At 35.9% G+C, this 25,269-nt stretch overlaps 1 protein-coding gene across 2 annotated transcripts; it reads right to left on the minus strand.

Moving 5' to 3' along the window:
• Positions 1-2,586: 2,586 nt before the first annotated feature.
• prkcq (protein kinase C, theta) lies at positions 2,587-24,962 on the minus strand. Of its 2 annotated transcripts, XM_052554701.1 has the most exons (19): positions 24,823-24,962; positions 20,221-20,241; positions 18,948-19,407; positions 15,720-15,919; positions 11,767-11,827; positions 11,407-11,587; positions 10,685-10,716; positions 10,498-10,583; positions 9,956-10,085; positions 9,124-9,233; positions 8,424-8,562; positions 7,614-7,771; positions 7,013-7,186; positions 5,937-6,028; positions 5,764-5,826; positions 5,539-5,677; positions 5,239-5,427; positions 5,020-5,148; positions 2,587-3,736 (listed from the first exon to the last, which is right to left on the minus strand). In XM_052554701.1, the coding sequence occupies exons 3-19, from the start codon at positions 19,063-19,065 to the stop codon at positions 3,578-3,580; spliced, it is 2,160 nt and encodes a 719-aa protein (XP_052410661.1). In that variant the 5' UTR covers positions 19,066-19,407; positions 20,221-20,241; positions 24,823-24,962; the 3' UTR covers positions 2,587-3,577. The 2 variants fall into 2 exon arrangements, with proteins under 2 accessions (XP_052410661.1, XP_052410662.1); XM_052554702.1 differs by lacking the exon at positions 20,221-20,241 and having other exon boundaries at positions 24,823-24,959.
• Positions 24,963-25,269: the final 307 nt, after the last annotated feature.

Genomic DNA, 25,269 nt, shown 5'->3' on the forward strand with positions numbered 1-25,269 from the left:
TCAGATATTTAGCCAACGGTCCGTGGCCATGACGTCTGAGGCTGAGACTATTGTGTTTATGACTATGGTAAATGTCACATAAAAATAATCTGTTTTGAAGAAAATGATGAATATGTTTGACCATCCAGAGCTTCCTGCCATGATGTTCAGGTAAGAGTTCCCCTGGTGTTGTTATACAGTGGTGCTTTTATTTTGTTGCACTGAGTTTAGCAAACTGAATTTGTTTCTGAATGTTTTAGATGTGTGCTAGTGTGTTCTAGGTGGTTTTCATGGTGGTGTTATGTGGTCTCTAAGATGTTGCTAAGCATTTGCTAAGGTGAGTAGAGTGGTTTTTTATTTGTTGTGGTCAAGTTGGCAGTTTTAGGGTGGTCTGGATGGTTGCTTAGGTATCATTGGCCTAAAAAGAACCTGCTCCCAATTCCCTCCTTCAACGTAAATCAGAAACCATACACTTAAAAAAGTAATAGACCATTTCAAATGACAGCACTTTCCAGACTGAGACAAAAGAAGCTCAGGATGAGATCACCAGGACCTCTTTTAATGTTACAAAAGTGTTTTAAATCCCAGCATTAGTCATGGGTTAAACGGATGCTCCTGTGTATCTTTTCCTAAACGTGTTTTAATCAGTGTTTGTCCAGGGTTGCTGAACAGACAGACTAAGAATGTGAGTCAGTTTTGTAGTTACATCTTTACAATCAAGGCTATTGCGACAAGTTGAGAGCAAAGTTCCTGGAACTTCCTGTCTCCACTTTTTGTGTCTACTCTCACAAGTGGACACTTAATCTCTTGAACCTTACGAGAAGAATTTCAAACTTCCCATTTCAACCAACATGAGTGTGTTAAGAGATCATGGCAATCCATGTCCTCTAGTTCAGCTGACACGTACATTAGTTGTCCTTCCTTGTATCATCCACACTCAATGTTAAACCTAATCCAGTTACCACAAAAACAGTAAAAGATCCCTTCCTATACCGTACATGTCATACGTCAAGCCACTGGCTGTCGGCCAGTTTTTCAGCCTTACAATAAAGACCCCACAGTCTGTGTTTTCTGGTTGTGTTATAACTAAATCTATAATTCCATTCTGAGTCCCATTCCACTTTGTCACATTCTCCCATGCCATTTTCTCAAATTTCGTCTCATAATAAAATAATCTCTCATTCGAATGTAAGAAATCATGCCTGAACAATGACGAAGGTAGATGGCGTCCCAGCATTTAAAATGTCTGAAAGACTGATCTTGAAAGTGCCTAGGCTGGAGGTGGCATATTGTTGTCTGCTCTTGACCCCGTTCACTTCAGATCTCATTACTTTGCCGACTGACCCTGACCCCCGTCTGGATTAACAAACTCTCAATGCTGGACCGTCAGCCAAGCATGTTGTGCACATACTCAAACAGTTCAGGTACAGGTATGCACAGACACTGACAATGTCAAATGCTAACCTGCGTGCACTAAATCAAGCAGCTCTAACTAAAGCTGCCCATATAACCTGCCACTAAGCTCTAGATAGACAGGCAATAGATCGATATATAGACAAGACAGACAGACATTGTCCCTAAGTGACTTAATGTCACAATACTCAAAAGTAGTTCAGCTGCAGTGACATGGCTGCATTGTTTAACCTTGACCAGAGTTACTTGTGTGCATGTGTATGTTTATGGTGTCTTTGAATATACAAACTGAGCAATCAGCCGATACTTGGAAATCAGTCAATTACTCTATGACTCTGTGATGCCAGGTTAAGAGTGATTTGCAGGGTGTGACAGAGTTTGCAGGAAGGCCGCGGGCAAAGTACAAGCATTTGCCTGAAGCACATGGCGGTTTGACATTTCCAAATGGTTTTGAAAAGGTCTGAACGTGCACATTCGTACATAAACAGACAAACGACATACAAAATACGAAATATATGAACGTTCATAAGACAAGTGCAAATAGAGAGCAGACAGACAGCACGTGACCATATATGGTCTTACACCTGCATAGCATCATACTGGACTGTGTAAATATCTGCAGGGTGTGTAGTGTAGGAGAAATGTCACGAGGACACGCGTGACAGTCTACACAAGTTCAAGGTGATGAAATATGTTGTCTGAAGGTGAAATATAAGTCAGTCCTAAGAAGACAGCCGAGACATTAATCTGTCTCCGCGCCAGTGGCCGACATAGTGAATATTATGTATGATATTCTATAAATCCTACCAAGTAATTGAACGAGTAAAACCCAAGTGTTAAGTGATGCGAGTCACTTCAAAGAACACGGGGCTTTTTTTGGTCCCTGTGCTGGATGGACCGAAAATCACATGCAATACTGTTATATCACATTGATATGGCACGAGTCATTTTCCACAATGTGATGACTCAGTGGTCATGTGCGCTAAACATTTGTAGTGCTTCCGTTTTGATTCTAAAGGAAATCCTGACCTCTAGTGGACTTGGATTTGATTGAATCTGTGTTTCCTATATAGCTTAATTTCTGCAATTGTAGTGTTTTGAGTCTGAATATGCAATTTAAATATAAAGTCCGAATATAAAAGTCAGAATGTGTAAATGCGTTTTTGAGGCAATAATTTGTCTCAAAGACCTCACTTAAGAAATAAGCCTTTATTTGATGTTTAAGGCAATTTATTCAAGGTTTTCATTTCCCATGCACTGTAAAATAACCATACATATATAATAAGTAATCATTTCTAGATGTCCCAAAATAAATCATAATGCTGACTATACAGAAAACATCATTTTGTCTCTCTAAATATATTGTGTTTTTGCACCACACATTAATTTCCAAGAATGCATATATAACTTTGTACAGTCCAAGAACATACGAACCTAACCGAGCAGTAACTTAAAGTTTGCTACACAATGATATTTTGCCACTATTCACACCTCTATACAAGGCCTTCAGAATTCAGTGCGGGACACGTAATAAAATAGATGATTATTAAAGATACGGACATCACAGCATATTCATTCTAAGAAAACATACAATAAATTTCATGATGCACAAACAAACAAGTATATTGGTATAAAAATACTTTTCAAACCAATACCATAAAAATCATCACAATATGAGATTAAGTACAAATTCAAATATCAAATTCATCACTATTGTCACATAAATAATGATTTATTTTTCCTTTATATCATTAAACCAGTAGGAGGCGACAAGCCTCATTCACTTCAACTCGTTCAGGTTAGAAATTAAAAATCTCTTTTTAAATCCGTTTTAAGTACATTTGGAAATTGTAAAAGAAAATCCAATTCGTTAATACAATATGTTAGTAATTATTACTTTCTTATTCATGTTAACTTTTGAGAACCAACACATTTTCACTTTGCTAGTTCATGTTTTTTTTTGCATTGTACCTCACAAAAAGTCAAGGAGGCACCAAATAGTATCATAATAACATTAAAGATCTTATATTATATTATATAATTTGACACAACTGTGTCTATTATCTACTAACCATAGCATTAACTGAGGTTGACTAGAGGCTGATATGTTATTAATGTGAGTGTTTGCCGTTCGGTTTGGCTTTTTTCACAGTATTTGCACAAGTGTCTTCTGTTTGTGTGTGAGTCAGGGGCTCTTGATGCGGGCCATGGCGGGGTTGATGAAGGAGAAGTTGTTGAACATGGTCTGGTCCACGCTGTTGATCATGATACAGTCTGTGACGGAAAGTCGAGGCTTCTCGTTTATGAACTCCTTATCGAAGTTACTACAGTCACTTGCTGATTTCTGTAAACAGAGTTAGTGTGTCAGTCAAAGATCAACTCGGTTCCTAAATCCAGTGAGTGGCTGCCTCCTGTTAACAGTAAGTTACTCAAATCATCGTAATCATTTCTCAAAAACACATACTCAGTGTTAGCATGTTGCTAAGCTAAAAACACAATAACACAATTACAACACTCTATAATTAAAATAGTGGTTATTGGAAATCAAAGACATGTTTAGCATCTTCTATTTTTTTTTAACCATAAACACTTTTCAAAAACACAATCACAATTCTTTACTTTTTTTTTAGTTTGATCAAGACTTATGAAAAGAGCAAAATAATTTAAAATAAATCTTGCAATTATGGGCCATTCTACAGAATTGGTGCAAACTGCCGTCCCACAATATTTGTATTGGTATATTTTTATATATATAAATAAAATCATCGTTACTTGGGTACTTTCAATTGGGAGGTGGCTTATGAAATGATGACAATGATATATATATATATTATTTTTTATACTTTCTTTGTAAATTATGAAACATTGTGTAAAAAAATGTGTCCCGCATTTTGAGGTAAATGTGTTCAAAAGTCTGAAAAATCTGTATGTAACTTTAAGGAGCATCGCTACCGAACAGCGGTTTTCTGCAGTGAAGCATACATTTATCCCTAACATCAAGTTTTTATATTGTATACCACTGTTCAGAACTGTGCTAGCTAACCATGTGCTGATTAGCATCTTTGAGCTAGGTTCAAAATGATCTAAAATCGTCACAACTGAAACATTTGTTGGGGTTTTTGTAGTGACATCTCTTTTTTGGGTGTTATCCCATAGAATTGTCACTACCGAAACAGTCACTACTGAAATATGTCATCATTGTTTCGGAAGTGACAAAAGGGAACAACACATGATGCTCATATTCGGGGGAAATAAAATTTTTGTACAGTTTTATTTTTGTACAGTTATGCAATTTATTTTTGTATTTTAATATGTTTTAGTAGTATTTTAGTATGCGAGTTAAAATTCTGTAATGTGATGTGGTTACTACCAAAGCATTACTGTCACTAATGAAAATGTGAAAATACTTAACTGTGTGTATTTATATAAAAAAACTTTCCTGGCTAGAAAGATATTTATATACATAAAAAAATTGCATTCTGGGATTGCATTTTAAAAGATGCATTCAATTCATCTGAGTATAGCTTATGTATGAAGAGCGCGGTTATCTTTAAAATGTTATCTAGGTAGGCAGCTCATTAGGTTTTGGAACGGAACAACAGTCTTTTAGGGCAGTGATTAACTTACCACAGTAGGCCTGAAGGGCGGCTCCACCTGTCGCTTCTCTAGTGCGTTCCAGTCCGTGTCTCTGAAGAACGCATGCTGCCGTATATTTCCTTTCACACCCAGCCTTCGCTCTGGTTCTCGTACAAATAGCTAGAACCAATCAGAAAGCCCAGGTATAACAAACTCAGACCCACAAATCGGAGTAAAGCGTTCTTCTATTTAACATGAACTCTGACACACCTTTACAAGAATGTCCCTTGCGTCTCTAGATAACCAGCGTGGGTAGCACGGGTCATCTGTGCGAATCGACTGAAACAGCTCTTCCTCGTCCTGGCCATGAAATGGTGACTGGCCAATCAGCATTTCATAAAGAAGGACACCAAATGACCACCAGTCAACAGACGTCCCATATTTCTGCCCAAGCAGAATCTGTGAAAAATCCAGTGTGCATTTATATTTTGTGCAATCTTTTTTTTTTACATGTAAACAATTAAAAATAATATATATATATATGAATTATAGTGTGGTAGCGATCCTCACCTCCGGAGCTATGTAGTCTGGTGTTCCACAGAAGGTGCACGTTCTAGCTTCTCCAAACATGTTCTCTTTACACATGCCAAAATCTGCGATCTTGATGTGACCGTCGATGTCTAGCAAAATGTTGTCCAGCTTAAGATCTCTGTGGAGGCATAAAATGCATATTAAATATATGGAAATACTGAAAAATATGTCTTTAGCGCATCTCTTATGTAATGTAGTGTATACCTGTACACAATGCCTTTTGAATGTAGAAACTGCAGCCCACAGACGATCTCCGCTGCATAGAAGCTATGGACAGAGAGAACAGAAGAGGTGTAAGAGAGTGAAACCCAGAGAAGAGAAGAGTGGGCAGAGTCTCAGCTTTTAAAGTGTGTTTGTGGGGGCTGCGTGAGTCTCACGTGGACCGTGGGAGGTCAAATCTGTGGCAGGTCTGGATGTGGAACATTAAGTCGCCCCCATTTAAGTACTCCATCACGAAGAAAAGATTTTCCTTTAGAGAGCAGTACAAAAACAGATCAGTGCAGTCCGGCCAAAAGAAACCGCAGTATGCGAGTGTGACTCAGTGTGTGTCGTGGGGTGGGAGGAATGTCCACAATCTTATATTGTAGTATTTCAGGGCCATAACTTCAATTCATAGGCCTTGAACAACAGTTTTATTTATTGTTTGTTAACTTTATGCTGTATTATTACAGCCTTAATATATACAATTCTGTCATTAGTTACTCACACTCATGTTGTTCCAAATCTGTGAGACCTTCGTTCATTGCAGATCACAAATTGAGATATTTTTGATGAAATCCGAGAGCTTTTTGACCCTCCATAGACTGTAAACTTATATGGCCCAGAAAGGTTGTAAGTACATCATTAAAATAGTCCATGTGACATCAGTGGTTCAACTTTAAATGTATGAACACTTGTTTAAAAGCAGAGGAATGCAAACTCATGCATCTTGCTACTCGACCCGTGAAAGTGTGTCGAAGACTCACACGAAAGAAAAGAAATTGTCAAATGAATCCGTTATTTTTGTTTTCTAGGTGCACAAAAAGTATTCTAGCTGCTTCATAACGTTACAGTTGAACCACTGATGAAACATTGACTATTTTAACAATGTCTATATTACCTTTCTGGGCCTTAAACATTTCAGTTATGTTGCTGTCTATGGAGGGTCAGAAAACTGTCGGATTTCATGACAAATATTGTAATCTGTGTTCTGAAGATGAACAAAGGTCCTATGGGTTTGGAACGACAAAACCCAAAATGGAACGGCTTTGGGTGAGTAAATAACAGAATGTTCATTTTTGGTTGAACTAACCCTTTATTGGCCCTTTCTTATTGCTGCAGACCCTTACAAAAAAGTCTACCTAATAGTATAAAAAAAAATTATAATTAAACCATAGCCATGTTTTAAAAACCATAAAACAAAACCAGTTACATATCAAATATATAGCTTAATCTCAAAATCATATTGTGTTACCTTGGTCTGGAAGGTGCAGTAGAGGTGTGTGAGGAAGGGGTGTTCCCAGGCCAGAGACAGCACTCTCCTCTCCACCATAGTGCACTCAACATCGTCATCCATCAGAACTACATCTTTCTTCAGGGCCTTCACTGCAAAAAACTGCCCTGTGCCTTTCAGCTCGGCCAGAAATACCTACAACACGTATGCACAGAAGCAAGATTTATAGAGAGTTACATGAGTATGCATTCAGAATCATGTTGTCTTGTTCTGCCTAATTCAGTCATGCCATATATAACGGCTGTCTATGAATGCTACCAAAGCTAGTTCCATAAAATAATTCAACATCCAAATCCAAATTGGTCAGGTATGCTCAGGACGTAGTCTTGCAAACGGTTACAATGTTCAGTTTCAGTATGGCAAATGTTTGCCAAGATTCTGTTTAGTATCTTGTTTGGCATCCTCACAGTAGTATTCAATGGTTATTCACTCCTGATTTGTTATTTATATCGGTTTGACCCATGGAATCAAAGGATGTCTCATTTCTAGGCTAAATACTTTAGTTTAAATGGAATTTCACTGCTGTGATGTGTTTGCTGTGAGTTGAATACACTACTCTTACCTTTCCAAAGCTTCCCTTGCCCAGCATCTTATGCAGAGCAAAGTTTTCTAGGTTTAATTTGTGGTGCTCTTTGCGTGGGGTGGCGTACAGGGGTTCAGACTGTTCAAGACTTGGCCTGCGGCCCTCAGCCGGAGTGTTCCATGAAATACCTTGATGCTCTGAAGGGAGGAACCAAGAATTAATCCATTAAATCAATCAGTCAGTCATCAGTCAATGCAAAAACTAGTACACTGCATGGCATAGCAAAATTTTAGGCACCGTAAGAATGCTTCAGATGCTTAATCTGATCCAAAGGGAAGATGATAAATTATGCATCACAAGTCATTCTGGCTATATAAAAAGATGTTATGGTGGATTATGTCAGAGAATGTTACAGAAATGTACATCCATCACTAAAATATTGACAGAAAATAGTTCCATTTAATTAAAATGGAATATTTTACCCATTGCTTTTGAGCGCTGTGTAATTTTTGTGCTTACGACGTTGTTAGCTTGGCTACTGTCTACTGTTGTTTCAGCTTTGAAGCCAGTTCATTGTCTACTTCCTTTTGATCGCTACCTAGTTCCTTATAAGATCATTTCTGGTAATTTCTAGAGTGGGCATGTTCCGGTTAACTGAAAGACTTTTGATAATGATTAAACTCAAGAGATGGCCCCAATGCAGAGTAGTTAATACTGAACTCTGTAGCTGACTGAGACGCACTTCCCGTCTCTCCTTCTGAAGTAGTTTGATCCAACTAAACTAATCTTTAGTCAGTAGCAAGCTCGACCGTCCAATCTGAGTTTTATTTTTGCATATGTGATATTTACCTTTGCGTGGTAGCAGTGGTGCAGGCGTCAGGGGTGATGTTGGTAAGCGGCCTGAAGGCTCTCTAGCGACCCCTGCCTGACTCACTCCCACTGGACCCTCTCGACCAGCAATCTCACTATCTCGAGAGCTGCGGGCCTGCTGTGGACAGAAACGCACACATCCGGTCAGATTAACCACATGATAATCTAGGTCATTCATGTCATGTGTACTATGTTGAGTTAGACAAAAAAAACTACTCCGTAACAATGCTAGCATGTAGTCCTATTGTACATAACTTGAAAATTTTCATTCAGTATGGCGAATAGGTGAACTATGAACTATCCTAAATGGCTACCCATTAAGCTTGTAACCAACTCTAGTACTCAAGGGGGCGACAGAGTTACTTTCAAATATTTGTGCCAATAAACCAATGTGCTGTTAGGTAGCATTTAACATGTAGAGTTGAACTTGTCATCCAGTTTCTTCTCAAAGTACAGGTATAAGAGACAATTAAATATGGGGTCACATTTTGACAAAAGCCAACTTGAACCCTTTGTCCAAAAGAAATATTTAGCTCTCACGCTAATTTCTCACGCTGGATTCTTAACGAAATGATTGGATTTCATCCACTAAACTTTGCCAATAGTAAATGGCGTGGCAATTTTTATATGTTGTGTCAGTCTGTGTAGCATCTGTGGTTAAAAAAATGTGTCTTCCAACCTGTTGAGTGCTCTCAATCATAGCCAGGGCCTCTGCCATTAGCTTCTGGTTGACGCCACAAAGGTTTGCTACTTTCCTCTGACATTTATGGTGAACGTTCATTCCACACTCTGCAGTAAGAGAAAATGTTCAAAAAATTTAACTGAAATTTATGTAAAAAAAAAAAAAAACACTATAAAACATGATTATAGAAAAAAATACATTTCAGAAACTTGATATGATAAAACAGGCCTTATGAATGTTTAAGGGTCATTCTACAAAACATTTGCATCCTTTATTAAAGTTCCTTATACGGTACATGTTTAAAAAAATATTTAAGAAATGAATAGCTCATGGTCAACTCATAGCTCAACTTTAATATCTATTAGATATCTTATATAACTTGGTAACTTTATTTTTATTTAACGCTTTGTCTTTATTCTCTTTATTATTATTAAAAAGGTTGCATATCAGCTGTTACCATATTATATTCACCATTTTAACATTTTTAAAATTATCTAATTCAAAAAAAGACAATCATATTTTCTGTAAGTGAACAAGCACATTTTTTTCTTCCTTTTTTCACTTTTCTGGCATTTTCTTGTTTGCTAAATATCAGATTAAAAAAATAAAAATGGAAAAAAGACTTGAATTCTTTAAAAGAGTTATGTCCTAACATATGTCTATGCATATATGTTTCTGTTTATGTGTTGTACCATAAATTAATTTTTTTTATTAATAACATTATTTAAACACATTTTTTAAATAGAATTCTATAGATATTTACTTCAAAAATAAACGCAGAATGACCCTTAGACATTGATAGTTGGCATGTGGTTGTGTAATGAATCACCTTCACATTTAAGGCCCTGCCGAGCAAGACCCCACAACAAGGTTCCACAGTGCTCACAGAATGTCGGGCTCATGTAGTTATACACTCTAAATCTGTGAGGCATGTCAATCTTAAAACGTTCCTTATGGATCTGGAACACACATATACACAGATATTAAGTCTGGAAAACATACTTTACACACACTGATACACCAGGTCATCAAGGAAAATGTTCAAAACGCCATTCGTTATTTTCAGTGTGACTCAGTAAAGTGTAGGAAATGTGTGTTTTGTGGCATCTACCAATTACTGAAAGAGGAAGGAGTTTGTGACAAAAAGATGACTCATTTTTCATTTTCTTAAATATTTATAATTATGCGTTCATCTGCAGATTACTAAAGCTTTGCTGAAACTATAATTAGCTTAAAGTTGCACAAAATGTCTAAAGGACTCTGACTTACTGTAAATTCAGGGCACCGAAACCCTTTTGTGAGAAAAACAAAACACTTTGTGTGCTTGAAGTGATTGAATTGAAGGGTGATGAAAAAGATCCTTTTATTTACCCTGGTTTCTTTACTGTTTACTGCTGAGCCTGTGCATTTGGCGATGACTTTGTCGATACACTTTTTATGGATGGCCGCATTGCATTCTGGGAAAGAAGAGTGAAGTGTGTAGGAGTCCTGACACTGATTCAGTGGAAACTTGTATAGGAACTGGAAAAGCAATGAGGATGTGAAAAAAATGACTTACGTCGACACTGGTATCCTTGTTTATTAAGGCCCCTGAAGTAGGAAAAGAAACCATTAAGAAAATATTTATGTAATGTATAATCTAATATACAGTGCTAATTTTCTTGCATATACATATACGAATAGATATTTTTCACAATTATATGTCATACGTATGACATATAACAAAATGACATATAACAAAAACAAGCCGCAACGCAACGGAAACAAGCCACAACAAAGCAAAATTGGTACAACACAAACAACTGTCTTCTGCATTGAGATTTCTTTACGTTGTGTTTTGAACTACTGGGCCACCATACATATACACTTGTATTTCACAATATAAAATTTTATGTTGAGTAAATTTTATTACATTTAGTGTATTTTAGTCTTTTTAATTTTTTATTGATTGATTCAGTGATTGACTGATGTTTTAAAGAGGCCATAAGGTAAAAGCTAAACTGTTCACAGTTTATCGGTGTACAAAATTGTCTTTCATCAAAATGTCATAACTTGAACTGTTGATAAACCAGTTAATATAACAACAATTCATATTTTTATTGCATTAAGCAATATTTTTTACATATTTTCATCTGATCGAATCAAAATAGATAGATTAATCCATAAAATCTCACCCCACATTATTTTACGAAGGCTGTTTAGAATCTACAGAGTACTTTAAAGAAGTAATTTTTTAATAAGTTTTGTTTTAATATGAATATTTGAGATGGTGCATAATACCAGACAAACTCCTTGCAGACTGAACAGAAAGTCGGCTGAGGGAAAAAGGTGGCGGTAAACTCATGACATTTGACCACATGAACTTTGGCCTGTTTGATAGCTCCTCTTCTGTGATGCAGTGCGAACACCCCGTCTTTTTCCTGTTCGCTTTCTCCATTTCCTTCACCATGACCCGCAGCATCTTAGAAAAAAACAAGAACCCACATGAAAACACCAAAAATGATTTATGTCCCCTGATCCAAGTTTGAAAACTCCATCAAGCTCCATCACCTCATGAAAGCGTGATAACATAATAAAAGAAGTATGCTAATATTAATAAGTTTGAGATTGTGTGTGGATCTGAATTAGAGAAATACTCACCACTCCTCTCCAAAAAATACCGCGCTTCCATAAGTAAGCGCCCCTGTGGCTTCAGTTCCACCTGTATTAAACAAAAATAAATCTTATTAAATAATTGAAAGTATATTTATTCCGTTTATAACATCCATTTGTATTGATTTTAGTAAATCGCGATTAATCACATCTAAAATAAGTTTTTGTTTATAATCTGTGTGTACTGTGTATATTTATCATGTATAAGTAGACATACACATACAGTATATATATATATAAAAAATATACAGTACAGTATGTATATAAATATATATATATATATATATATATATATATATATACACACACACACACACACACACATATATAAACGCATGCACGCACACACACCACACACACACATATATATATATATATATATATATATATATATATATATATATATATATATATACGCACGCATGCGCACACACACACACACACATACATGCATACACATTGGCTTATACATTGGCTTGCGAAAGTATTCATACCCCTTCATTTGTTGCAGCCTTATGTTAAATGCTTTAAATTTCTTTTTTCCCCCACATCAATCTACACTCCATATACAATACAGAAAAAAGCAAAAACAGAACGGTCATGACTTTGTATTCATTCCCTTAACTCATTACTTAGCTGAAGCAACTGAACAGCCTCAAGTCTTTCTGGGTATGATGCGACAAGCTTCACACATCAGCATTTGGCAATTAACTGCCATTCTTCACCTCACCTGTTCACCTCTCAAGCTCTGTCAGGTTGGATAGGGACAGTGGGGAAAATATTTATTTGATCCCTTGTTTGATCCCACTTACAAAGAAATGAAGGGTCTGTCATTTTTATGGTGTGTTTAATTTTAATGTATAGAGACAGAATACCAACCCAAAAAATCCAGAACAAACATTTTAAAAAGGTTAGAAATCGATTTGCATTTCAGTGAGTGAAATAAGTATTTCATCCCCAAGCATGACTTAGTACTTGGTGCAGAAACCCTTGTTGACAAGCACAGAGGTAAGCCATTTTTCTGTAGTTGGACACCAGGTTTGCACACATCTCATGAGGGATTTTGGTCCACTCCTCTATACAGGTCCTCTCTAAATCCTTAAAGGGGGGGTGAAATGCTCGTTTTCACTCAATATCCTGTTAATCTTGAGTACCTATAGAGTAGTACTGCATCCTTCATAACTCCAAAAAGTCTTAAGTTTTATTATATTCATAAGAGAAAGATAGTCTGTACCGATTTTTCCCGGAAAAACACGAGCGTCTGAAGGCGTGACGTGTGGGCGGAGCTAAAGAATCACGAGCGCCAGTAGGCTTTTGAGTTGAGAGCATGTGGAAGCTGTGACATTATCGTGAGGGAAAAACCATCATCCAAAACAAACCATTGGCTTACAGTCAGATTCAGCCGTTTATTTATGATCCAGAATCAGATCCCGAGGCTGAAACTGAATGAGAGGAGCAGCATCAACGACTTGCTCCAAGCGGGGCTCGAACCCGGGTCTCCGGCATGGGAGGGGACGCACTAACAACGAGGCAGAGATATTTGAAGCAGTTTTACTCACCGCCTGCGGTTCCAACACACGATCGTGACCCTTTTTCATTGGGATTACATCATCCTTAAGAAATAAACGATACGCAAATCCGTCGTCAAACAGGGCCTTGTTTGTAAAACAAGCATCTTCGAAATGCAGGGAACAAACAAAAACACTTGCACAACTCCGTTGATGCTCTGTAAAAGTAAACTCCATCCACTTGTCCCTTAATGCTGTTTTTTTTTTGGTAATCTGTGCAGGGTTGTCTTGCCCTGGCAACCAAAAACACTTCTTTTGTGAGTTTTCGCGACGCTCTCGCTCTGATCAGTGAAGTCTGTTGTGCTCTCAGTGCTCTGCTATACGGGAGCGCGTGCTCTTCTGGCAAACGTGCCCTCAGGACCCATATAAGGAAATTCCGCTCCATCTAACGTCACACAGAGCCATACTCGAAAAAAACTTTCCGAAACTTGTGACAAACCGGAAGGAGTATTTTGGGAACAAAAATACTCCTTCAAACGTACAACTTGATTTTTGAAATTTTGTCCATGTTTAGCATGGGAATCCAACTCTTTAACAGTGTAAAAAACTCAGTATGCATGAAATAGCATTTCACCCCCCCTTTAAGGGTTCTTGGCTGTCTTTTGGCAACTTGAAGTTTCAGCTCCCTCCACAAATTTTCTAAAGGACTGAGGTCTGGAGACTGGCGAGGCCACTCCATGACCTTAACGTGCTTAATGTCCACTTCTATATTGCCTTGGTGGTATGTTTCGGGTCATTGTCATGCTGAAAGACCCATCCATGACCCATCTTCAGAGTTCTGGAGAGAAGGAGATTCTCGTCAAAGATTTTACAGTACATGGACTCGTCCATTTGCACCTCAATGCGGTGAAGTCGTCCTGTACCCTTAACATAAAAACAGCCCCAAAATATAATGTTTCCACATCCGGAAATATTGCTTGACTGTAGGGATGGTGTTCTTGGGGTCATAGTCAGCATTTCTCTCCTTATAGCCCATTCAAGCCTTGTGCAAATCTCTTCTCTGACATCCTTCGACACCTCTTTGGTCTTGCCCATGGTGGTGGGAGAGGTTGGAATGGAAGATACAGATTGTGTGGACAGGTGTCTTATACACCTAACGAGCTGACATTAGGAGTAACTTCTTAAAGTGACACGACTAATCTGTGTTCCACATGAGCACATACTGTAACCAGTTTGTGGGAGCCAGAATTCTTACTGGTTGGTAGGGGATCGAATACGTATTTCATTCACTGTATTTGATTGAGTTCAGTCCCAGGCTCTGGCTGGGCCACTCAAGGACATTCACAGAGTTGTCTATAAGCCACTCTTGCTGTGTGCTTAGGGTTACTGTCCTGTTGTACTCAATCTGAGTTTCTGAATGCTCTGGACTAGGTTTTCATTAAGGCTATCTCTATATTTTGGTACATTGAGCTCCGAAGAGTACCTCAGTCCCTGTCACTGAAAAACAGCCCCACAGCATGAGGCTGCTACCAGCACACTTTACTTGTGGGATGCTACTCTGCATGCTTGGAAATAAGGTTCATCAGGCCAGATAATCTTGATTCTCAGCATCTAAGGGTCCTTAAGGTGCTTTTTTGCTAATTCCAAATTCCACCATCATAAAGCCCAGATCTGTGGAGTGTTGCAGTGATGTTTGTCCTTCTTTGGGTTTCTCCCATCTTGAAATTTTATCATGGAGATCAACCAGAGTAACCATCAGCTTCTTGGTCACCAGTCTAGACAAGGCCTTTCTCCACCGTTTGCTCAGTTTGACCAGGAGGCCAGCTCAAGGAAGAGTCCTGGTTGTTTCAAACGTCTTCAATTATGGATAATGAAGGTCACATGATTCTTTGAATATTAAATGAAGCAGAATTTTTTCGGAACTCTTTCCCAGATCTGTGGCTTGACGCAAACTTGTTTCTGAGCTCTACAGAAAGTTATCTTGACCTCAGGGCCTGGTTTTTGCTCTGATATGCAAGACGTGTGCCTTTCCAAGCCATACCCATTCAATTGAATTTGAAGTTAAGTGTAGTAACATCTACAAGCAATATGAATATTCCTAAACTAAATTTCACAGAGGGTTTGTATGCAATGGAATTATTTGTTTTTTATTTGCAAAGATATTAAAAACCTATTTTTGGGATTGCCATTATGGTGTATGGAGTGTAGAACAATGTGGGGGGAAAAATAATTTAAAGCAAACTACCATAACTCAGCAACATAACAAAATGTGATAAAAATGAAAGGGTTTTAATACTTTCACAACATATGTATATATGCATATAAATTGTTTTTTCTTTTTATTCCAACAATAACAGAGGTTAAACTGGCTCAATTGTCCTTGAACTGTATATCAGCACTGGTAACGCATTTGTTTCCATTTTGCTTTCTCACCCAGATCTCCAGTTTGCCATTCTCTTTCTTACAGCGTGAAGCGAGGGTGTCAAGTTGGACAGTAGCCTCCGTCTTTAGCTCAGCCGTCTTGTCCTTGACCACCACATGCATTACTCGTCCTCTGTGGACATGAGCGTCAAAAGTGCTGCTCCAGGGGGGATACATGGTGGGCCGCTTCTGTTTGTACATCTGACCCTTTTCTGTAGATACACACACAAGTTCAATACAAGTACATCTCTAAATCAGTTCCACACTGCTGACTGTTTGACTGGACTAAGCTTTAAAAGTATCAGCACAAGTAAATCACTTACAGCATTCGGACTGGATTTACCGGATCTGAAACTAATACTAGTGAAATGGCACAGTGCTCTTTCTGTTTGATAGTAATCTGACAGCCTTTATGGCAGGAAAACAAATATAGGGCCATGCAAATGAAACCATGCGATTTTGGTAGAATGTCAACATTTTCCCTTAGTTAAAGTCAACATGACATTTAAAATCAGGTCAGTTTTTTTCTTAATGCATATTCCTGGTCTTATTGCGCGTGGAGCATCAAGCCATGTTTAAAAAACACATTTGTCTTCATAAAATTTCATCAAAATAATTCCTAAAACGACTTTTCCTTTTTGCTGACATCATCAAGTCCTCTTATTTTTTTAGCCCCTCCCCTCACCTCCAACCACCTGCTTTCATTCAGTGTATAATGCCTACTTTTCAATAAATGGATACAATGAAGTTTAGATCTACGTTTCTTTAAGTGAAATAAAATATATTGTTTCACTTGTTGTTAAAACAGGTTGTGAACCCTTTCATTTAATAATAAAAATTGGATATACAGTTTATCTGACTTATACATAAAAGCAAATAAAGAAGAATCAAATTACTAAAGTAACAATTTCTGCAAAAGTGCATTTGAACTTACCTACTGTTTGCATGTTTTTGACAACTGAGCATTTTAAAAACATCATATATTTACATACACGGATGTCTATGTATTTATTGTTTACAAAATTTTTTCACTTCTTAAAATGGGTCGCAAACACTTTCATTTAAAGTATAATTTGACATTAAATGCATAAAAAAACTGGACATTTATATGACTCGCTCTTGACAGTGTAGATGATTCAAAAGCGTTTAAACTGAGTTGACACTTTATATTTTGACAGGTATTTGTGGTTGCGGTCGGTTCTAGAGAATGAAACCAAAGGGGTTGCTGGGAAAGCCTTGCGCTCAGTACTGCTTAGTGGCCATGTTTAAGTAATATGCATGTGTGTACAACTGCTTATCATTTCATCTTATCTCATTTAAACACGCATTTTACCAGCTATGGACATCCGTGCAAGTAAAATATACGGTGCATAAAAGTTAAAAAAAAAAAGTGTTTATACGCACTTTACTTTCTTATCAATTTTGTATTAATTGATTCATTCTAATTATTTGCAGTATAGAAGCAGTGAAACATTGCAGTGACCAATTCTCTTAATTAAACTATGTATGATCATTTTAATTGTCTTTTACAATCTTTTAAAACTTTAACGCAGCTGTTCACATTCATTTTATTTGGAAAAGGGTGTCCAGAAGATTGTTTAAAATGTATATAAAGATGGTTATTTGGGATTGGAACATTACAAGGGTGTGTAAATAATGACGTTTAAATTTGTGAGCCATTTCTGTAGAATTTGTAAAGTTTCAGATATATAGTATCTACAGTAATAAGTATAAAATCATTAATACGTATAAAAACATCTTTGAAAGCTTTTGAATTGTTGAATATTTGGTCGTCAAAAGCTATTAGACATAATGAAAACAGTTTTGGGTCCATATATGGCTTTTTTCTGTCTTCATAAACTGATGCTGAATAGTTTAATGAATAAGCACCTAATTTGAAATTATGGAATGTGTGTGTGTGTGTGTGATAGATATATAGACTTGCTTTATGAATCACAACATGAAGAGTATGTTTAACAGGAAAGAAACAGATAACTCCTTTTTACTGATAATGACACTCACGACACACTTCCCTTAAGGTAAGAATTGACACGAACACAAAACACAAAACATTCAGTAATAGTAAGTTGTTACCAATTCTGACCTGACACACTTTCACCTACTGAAAACTGTGTAGGTTGATCTTGTGGGCGTTTCTTCCACTATGGGCCATTTCGTCTTTTTACACTTTTAGTAAACAAACTTCATTAACATGAAATTTACAAATGTTTCTTTAACATTGATATTTTAAAAGTAACACTTTAACACATGCATCACAAATGTATTTGATTGATTTATTGTATTTTCCATTTCCACCACCATCTGAAATCAGCATTCATCATGATTATTTTTTTTTTGCAATCATAGCATTTTATGTACAATAGTTTCAATAAATCGTTTTTTCAGTCTTTTTGCATAATTTACAAAAATTACAGTTTGATGGCCAATAGAAATATTCATTTTTTTTATTTATCACATTTGCTTTGGTTTTTACTTATTTTCTTTGCACATCACATAAATCATATTTAATTATCAAACTCTTCACTAACACTGTTGTCTACTTCATAACTAAGTACAGTACCTTGGGGAAAAAAACGTAGCAAAATTGTTGGTTGTTGTGATAATGACACCAGAGTTAAGTTATATTAATTTAGACTATCATAGTTTTAAGTTAAAACTTAATTATTCATTTTTATTAACAGATTTATATTTTTTAAATTAAAAGTGGTACATGGGTAGAAATATAGATACAAACATAGATAAAACGGTAGCACTTTATTTTACAGTCCTGTTCCTCATGTACATACTATGTACTTATTATAGTAATTACAATAACTATGTAATAACTAGGTACTAACCCTGAACCTACCCTTAAACCTAACCCTACCCCATGTAGTTACCTTGTGTTACCAGAACTTTCTTAGATAAATACACTATAAGTACACTATAAGTACATGTTAGTACACGTACTGTAAAATAAAGTGCAACCGATAAAACTATAAGATGAAATGTACAAATATTAAAATCTATATTTTTTAATTAAAAAAAAAAAAAAAAAAATGGCAAAAAGAAATACTGAATGCATGGTAAAAAGTTTATCTTCATAACAAAAAGTGATGATAAAAATGTAAAAATGCCCTTAATAAAAGAAACTAGCCCGTGGTGTCTGTTGTTTATCTATGTTTTTCACAATTTCATGGTAAACTATCCTCGTATATTTAAAGCAGCAGTATCTCTTACCAGTCTCCACAGCCTCTTTCATGTAGACAGCACAGTATGGATTGAGTACTTCTTCATGGTAGGCAAGCCCAGGGTCCATCTCAAAACTCGAAAAACCAATCCTCAGGAATGGAGACATGACTGTAAACTCCCAGATCCAACAGCAACAGCCTCAGATATACAGTTTCCTGTGAAAGTATGGTGTTTAATTCCACTGTAAGGATCTTATGTCCAGTGATATACTCCTATTTGGTATTTGTTTTCATATTTGTGATGTCCGATGTATGGGCTTTAAATCTCAAGCGGCTCAGTAGAGGGCCAAGTCTGGAATGGTGGTGTCCTTAGCTCCGTGGTATCCAAATTAATTGTATAAATTTTTTTCAATCGAAGTGTTTACAGTTGTCCTTTGTCCATCAGATCCGTCTCTCTTATAGCCACTGTTTTAGAAGGACTGATGTTGGGATGAAGCAGTTTAAACAGTCTACAAAAAAAGAATAAAATATTATAAATTCAAGTTTATTAAAGTACAACAATAAAGAAATAAAAACAGCAAATTAATTAAATTACAATATTTATATTAAATTAATCTTAGTAAATGTATAAAAAGTCATGGTATATTATGTATGGTATATTAGCAGTTTTAGCAGGAATAACATTTAATTATTAATTGCGAGCACTTTATTTTAATTTATTTTTATTTGAAAATATGTAAATTATTTTCAATGGTTAAAAATGTTATGACACCAAGTTTTATTTTTAATTTAATAAATACAACTCTAAATCATTCGTCGTTGTTAATAAAGTCACATAAACCAAAAGGGTGTTGTTGCGGTGATGCCATGGAAGAACCATTTTTGGTTCCCAAAAGAACCTTTCAGTTCCTAAAAAAACATTTTTAAAATCTAAAGAACCTTTTTTCAACTATGGAGAACTTGTTCTGCATTTGAAAGGTTCCATGGATGTTCAAAGTTCTTCAAAGAACCATTGATGATAAACAAAGAACCTTTATTTTTAAGAGTGTAATAATGATACTGTTCAATTAAACCATTAACTAAACCCTGATGGAAAAAGGCATAAACTACCCGGTTGTAAGGATCATTCAGATATGCTCTCTGTCTAATGGAAACACAGCTAAAGACACGCTTTAACTTCTTTCCATATTACACATGCCCTTTAAATTAACATGACACCTATTAACTCCAACCAATATCATAAACTAAGCAAAAAAAAACACACTGACTTGTTAAAAACAGTTGGACCACAGAACCACAAGAAACACTTAGAGAGTACTTACCAGTTGAAAGCTGTAAGGTAACTGGTGAAGGGAGAGAACCAGAAAGAAAGAACTATTAATAGAAGTGAAATACAAAACTCCCATCCCAACAGCCTGCCGGGATCCACTTCCCTACTGAGTCACATACAGTACTAAACCACGTCATGGTCACACATTTACACTTAGCTCAGACATGATGTGTGTGTTATAGTGCATCTTATTCATGCTACAAAAAAAGAAACTATTTGTATTTTTTTTAAATGTGAGTGGCACCAACTACCCTCCACATGTCACCACTAAGAAATAGTGTTAAAAATAATCAACAAAATATTCCACTAAAACACACGTTGTGGTCATACATTTACACTTTGCTCAGACTTGATGTGTATGTTATAGTGCGAAATATTCATGTTACAAAAAAAAATGTTTTTTTTTTTTTTTTTTTTGAAAATGGTGGCACTAACTCCCCTCCACATGCCACAACCAAGAAATACTGTTAAAAATTATTAACAAAATATTCTGGTTAAGCTCAAACAACAGTATTTGGGTCATAAAGTAAATTAAGACATTAAATGATTTAGATTCATGCTTAAAGACAAATCTAAGTTACAATGCAAGTGAATAAGGCCAATTTTGGAAGCTTTCAAAAACAAAAATGTGAAAATTTAAGTAAAGGACTTCTGTTAAAACTTCTTGTAAAGTTGTATAGCAGTAAGATGTTGTGTTGGTATAAAGTCATCTTCACTTTAGGTTTTTAGCGTTATGTTGTCGTACAATTGAACATAATTTCACACAAAATTGGTTAGTAAGTGATTGTGCCGCATTAAAATCCTGTGCTCAAAATATTAACCATACATCATGTAGCTGTACTATTAAAAAAGTGAGCATTCTAATATTTAAGGATTGGCTCATTTACTTACATTGCAAGTGCCTCACAAATTTTTACTTATTAAAAAAAAGTATTTACTAGTTAATCAACAATCCTAGATGGTTGCTAGCATGTGGCTAAGAATCTCACATTTTCAGCTGCTTTATCATATCATAATGTAAGAATTGTAAGTGATTTACAGATTATTAAAATTATGTAGGAAGAAAATAAACTATAATCCAATGTGTAAACAGAAACTATAAAAATGTAATAAAAATATTATTGTTTTATTTATATATATATATATATATATATATATATATATATATATATATATATATATATATATATATATATATAATTAAAAACCAGATTTTAGTATGTTATTTCAGTACAACACTAACATACTTTTTTTCTTAACTCAAGTTTCTCAAAACTCTGGCTTAGAAACTCTCTTTCTTGCTCTAAATGTGTTACTGCCAAGTATTTCCTGTCGTTTGAGTGACAGCTCAAACCGCACTTCCTGCACATTGAAGGACTGCAGTGCAGATAGCGAGCTGGCCATCTTACCTTCTTCTGCTACCAGGATAGAGAGACAAGACAAAGAAAGAACACAGCCGGACACAGACAGACACTTTAATGTCATAACTTCATAGTAAGTCTTTAATGGCTCAATGAAGGTGCTACTTCATCAAACAGCGTGCGCGGTCAATACTGACTCCGGAGTCGACACGGTTGAACCATTCCAGCATGTGAAAGCTGCAGGGGTGCAAGAAGTGTGGGATCAAACCACAAACGCCTCCATTGAACTCCCACACCCTGGACTGACCGAACTACAAATACATTTGACCTTTTGCAAGCCACTCGGGAGGTTAGACTCATGAATAGTCCATGTTCAACACTTAAGACTCTGTGGCTCAGTCACCACAGAAAGTCATTCTCAACTCTCACATGTGTTTACATGAATCCACATATTATGGAAGTGAGCAGGCAATGTAAACCTTGAAGTGTTTATAAGTAGAGATGTAAAGCACTTCTGATACAAAACATAAAGAATGTTTTTTGAGATTGTCTTTTTGCGATGGCACTACTTTTCTTCGCTCCTTCTCTTCTCTTTAAACAGTTTAAAGATAGTCCCATCACATCTCTTTCTGGTATCCTTGGGCGTGTGTTTTTGTTAGTTTATCATTTTAGACCCTTTTAGGTTTTAATGTCGCATAATATGAAACTGTTTTTGCATTGATACCAGACATACTCATTTAGTTTGAATGCATCTTTTAATTTACATTTATCAAGTTCCACATCAAAAGTTATTTATTTTTTATTTTTATTAAATTATTTAATTAAACATGGTTCAGTAGTTTACGCATAAACTGACATCTACAAATTACATTTATAGATATATGTGTGTGTGTGTGTGTGTGTGTGTCTGTCTCATAGACTGTATATATGCGTCTATAATAATAAATGTTTCTTGATCGCCAAATCAGCATATCAGAATGATTTCTGAAGGATCATGTGACGCTGAAAAGTGGAGTAATGATGCTGAAAATTCAGCTTTGCCATCACAGATAAAAATGACAATTTAATTACATTTTTAAAAAGAAATTTAATTGTAAATTGTAATAATATATTACAGTATTGATATTAATACAATAATGTCACTGTTTTTGTTTATGATCACATAAGAGTCTTCTGTTAGAAAAAAAAAATCATTTTGAATGTTAATGTAGATTAAACTAAATTAAGATATTACTTTTAAAAACATAATCAAGACTGATGACAATGTCTAATGCTTGATAAATGTTTTGAGTCAATATTTAACAGTTCTACATTCAAAAGCAGAACTACAGTGTTGTGCATTTCTGTCTGCGAGGTAAAGGCAAAAACATGCATTTTCTATAAACAAACAGAAGAGGAAGTGTTGTTTTTTTTTTACAATCAAGGCTTTAGCACTATATATTGTATGGTGTCTTATTGCGAATGTGCTAAAAACCAGATCTACATCTAGATAGCATCTTACACAACGCGCCATTGTTCCACTGCCTTTTAAACCCTAAAAAAGTAAAGTCACTACTAAAAAGGATGAAAAACTGAAAAACGAGCATAATCACACGATGTGTTTTTTTTTTCAAAGCCAAAAAATGTCATTCAAAACACTTGTGCTTTAATTCAGTTATCTGCTGTTATTGATGATGGTATTGAGTAATTGAGCTATTCTCGCACATGTTGGTTCATCGTAGTTTTTTTAACCCAAAGTTGTTGAAAGGCAGTTGAAATAACACAACACACTCCTCAAACCATACGTGTTTTAGGTTGAGCACCATGCTATCCTTTGTAAAGAAGTCAACATATAACCACTGAGCAGTACAACTTTCAGCCACATCTCTTTTTTGTTTTTAAATAAACCTTTGATTAACATCAATAAAAATAGGAAGTATCGTGACCAGCTTTCCAGTTTGATAATTAGCTTTGATTAAAGCCACTTCAGCTTCAGTACAATACACAACTGAGTATCTTCTAAAATGCAATATACAGTAGGAAAAACACAGAAATGTCCTGGTTAAAAAATGTCTTGGAAACAACTGCAGTAAGTAATTTTAACTTGAATCACGTAACACTGACATGATTTTGTACCCTTGGTTAAAATGTGGTTGGAAATAGCACTCTGATGTGAGTAAGATGTTCCAGTGCCCGACATTTGCAGTTCCTCTTATTCACACCACAGAAGGTAGTATGTTCATGTTTTTTGGGTTATTAGATTTTTTTTATTATATTTTTTTTAGATTACCTTATTCCCAAGCATGTGTTTTTAACATAGATGGTTGCATACAACTTTGTCTGCGAACATCACACACTGAAATCCAGACACATAAAGCACCTTTTAAATCATAATTCTTCAGAAAATGGGATTCTTTAGCAATAATAGTGTAATTTAACAGCAGCTTTTGTCAAATTATTGACTGGAAGAGGACAGAAGGGATGTTTTGATGTGATGCACAATGTCAACATCAGTAAGTAACATCATTTCGTCAACTCATTTTGTCTTATTTTTGGAGAAACATCTCCAAATCTGATACTTCTTCGTATACTTTAAACACACTGTAACACAATGCTTTGAAAGAGCAGTATTTGAGATCATTTGAAACCTATACAAGGGCTGCATTCAAGCTAAAGCCACTACAGTTCAGCAGGTTTTAACTGACTTAAAATAGACCAATTAAGGCAAAAAAAAAGTGCTTAAATACTGGATAAACAAGCTCTAAATCCTTCTAAAAAAAACTACAATTCAGGCTTATGCTTCCAATTGCACCAAAAGATCGTGATCCCTAGCTTTTGCCACACTTGTGTGGGCATTGTAACACAAAACAGTGTGAAAACATGTTTTCTGAAAACTGAAAAAAAAAGAAAAAAAGCTTGATACATCCCACACGTTGTTTTCTTTTAAATATAGGCTGGCGTTTTTTTTTTAAAGCGCAGGTTCTCAGATGCTAGGTTTTACTTCTACACTGTTTTCTTCTACGTTTTGTGGTTTCCTGCAACTGCTACAAGAACAACTGGATAAGTTTGCATAATGTATGCGAAGATGTAGCCTACATCTTATTAGTGAAGTTCTAGACAGACATCAACCGTTACATCAGCAACACGGACAGACAGCCAGTCTGTCTCTTTTTTGATTTTTAGAGTTAAACCAAGCTTCAATTGAATTTGAAAGTTCGTGTATAACGTATACAGAGTATAAAAACAGCACTTACCGAGTGCAGCTCAAATGAAGGCAGCTGTTCAGTACAGTAGTCTACTCTGAAAGTAAGAACGCCTGCTGATGGAACTTCTGTAGACCTGCGCGCACGTGACGCGCGCGCGCGCCTCACACCTCTCACACACACTGAAGGAAGCAGAAAGAAATGATGTGCGGTTTGCAGAATTGTACACTCTTCGCTGCGAGAATATAGGTCGTTGACTTTTATTTTATAGCATTGCTCAAGTTCGTTTGTTTAATTCTATGACATTAAATCAAGGGATTTCTTTTGCATAAGTCATTTCATTGCATAAGAATTGTTTCTTAGCCTGCTTTATTCAATTGTGTTTTTTGTTTATTTACTTTATTTTAAGAAGCAGAGTTGACAAATTCTACGATGTTCCAATTGTCTGTGGCGCTTTCTGTCGGCTGTAGTTCTGCCAACGATGTCCGAGTCATTCTT

This window comes from Carassius gibelio, chromosome B4 (assembly GCF_023724105.1).
Source record: "Carassius gibelio isolate Cgi1373 ecotype wild population from Czech Republic chromosome B4, carGib1.2-hapl.c, whole genome shotgun sequence".
NCBI lineage: Eukaryota > Metazoa > Chordata > Actinopteri > Cypriniformes > Cyprinidae > Carassius > Carassius gibelio.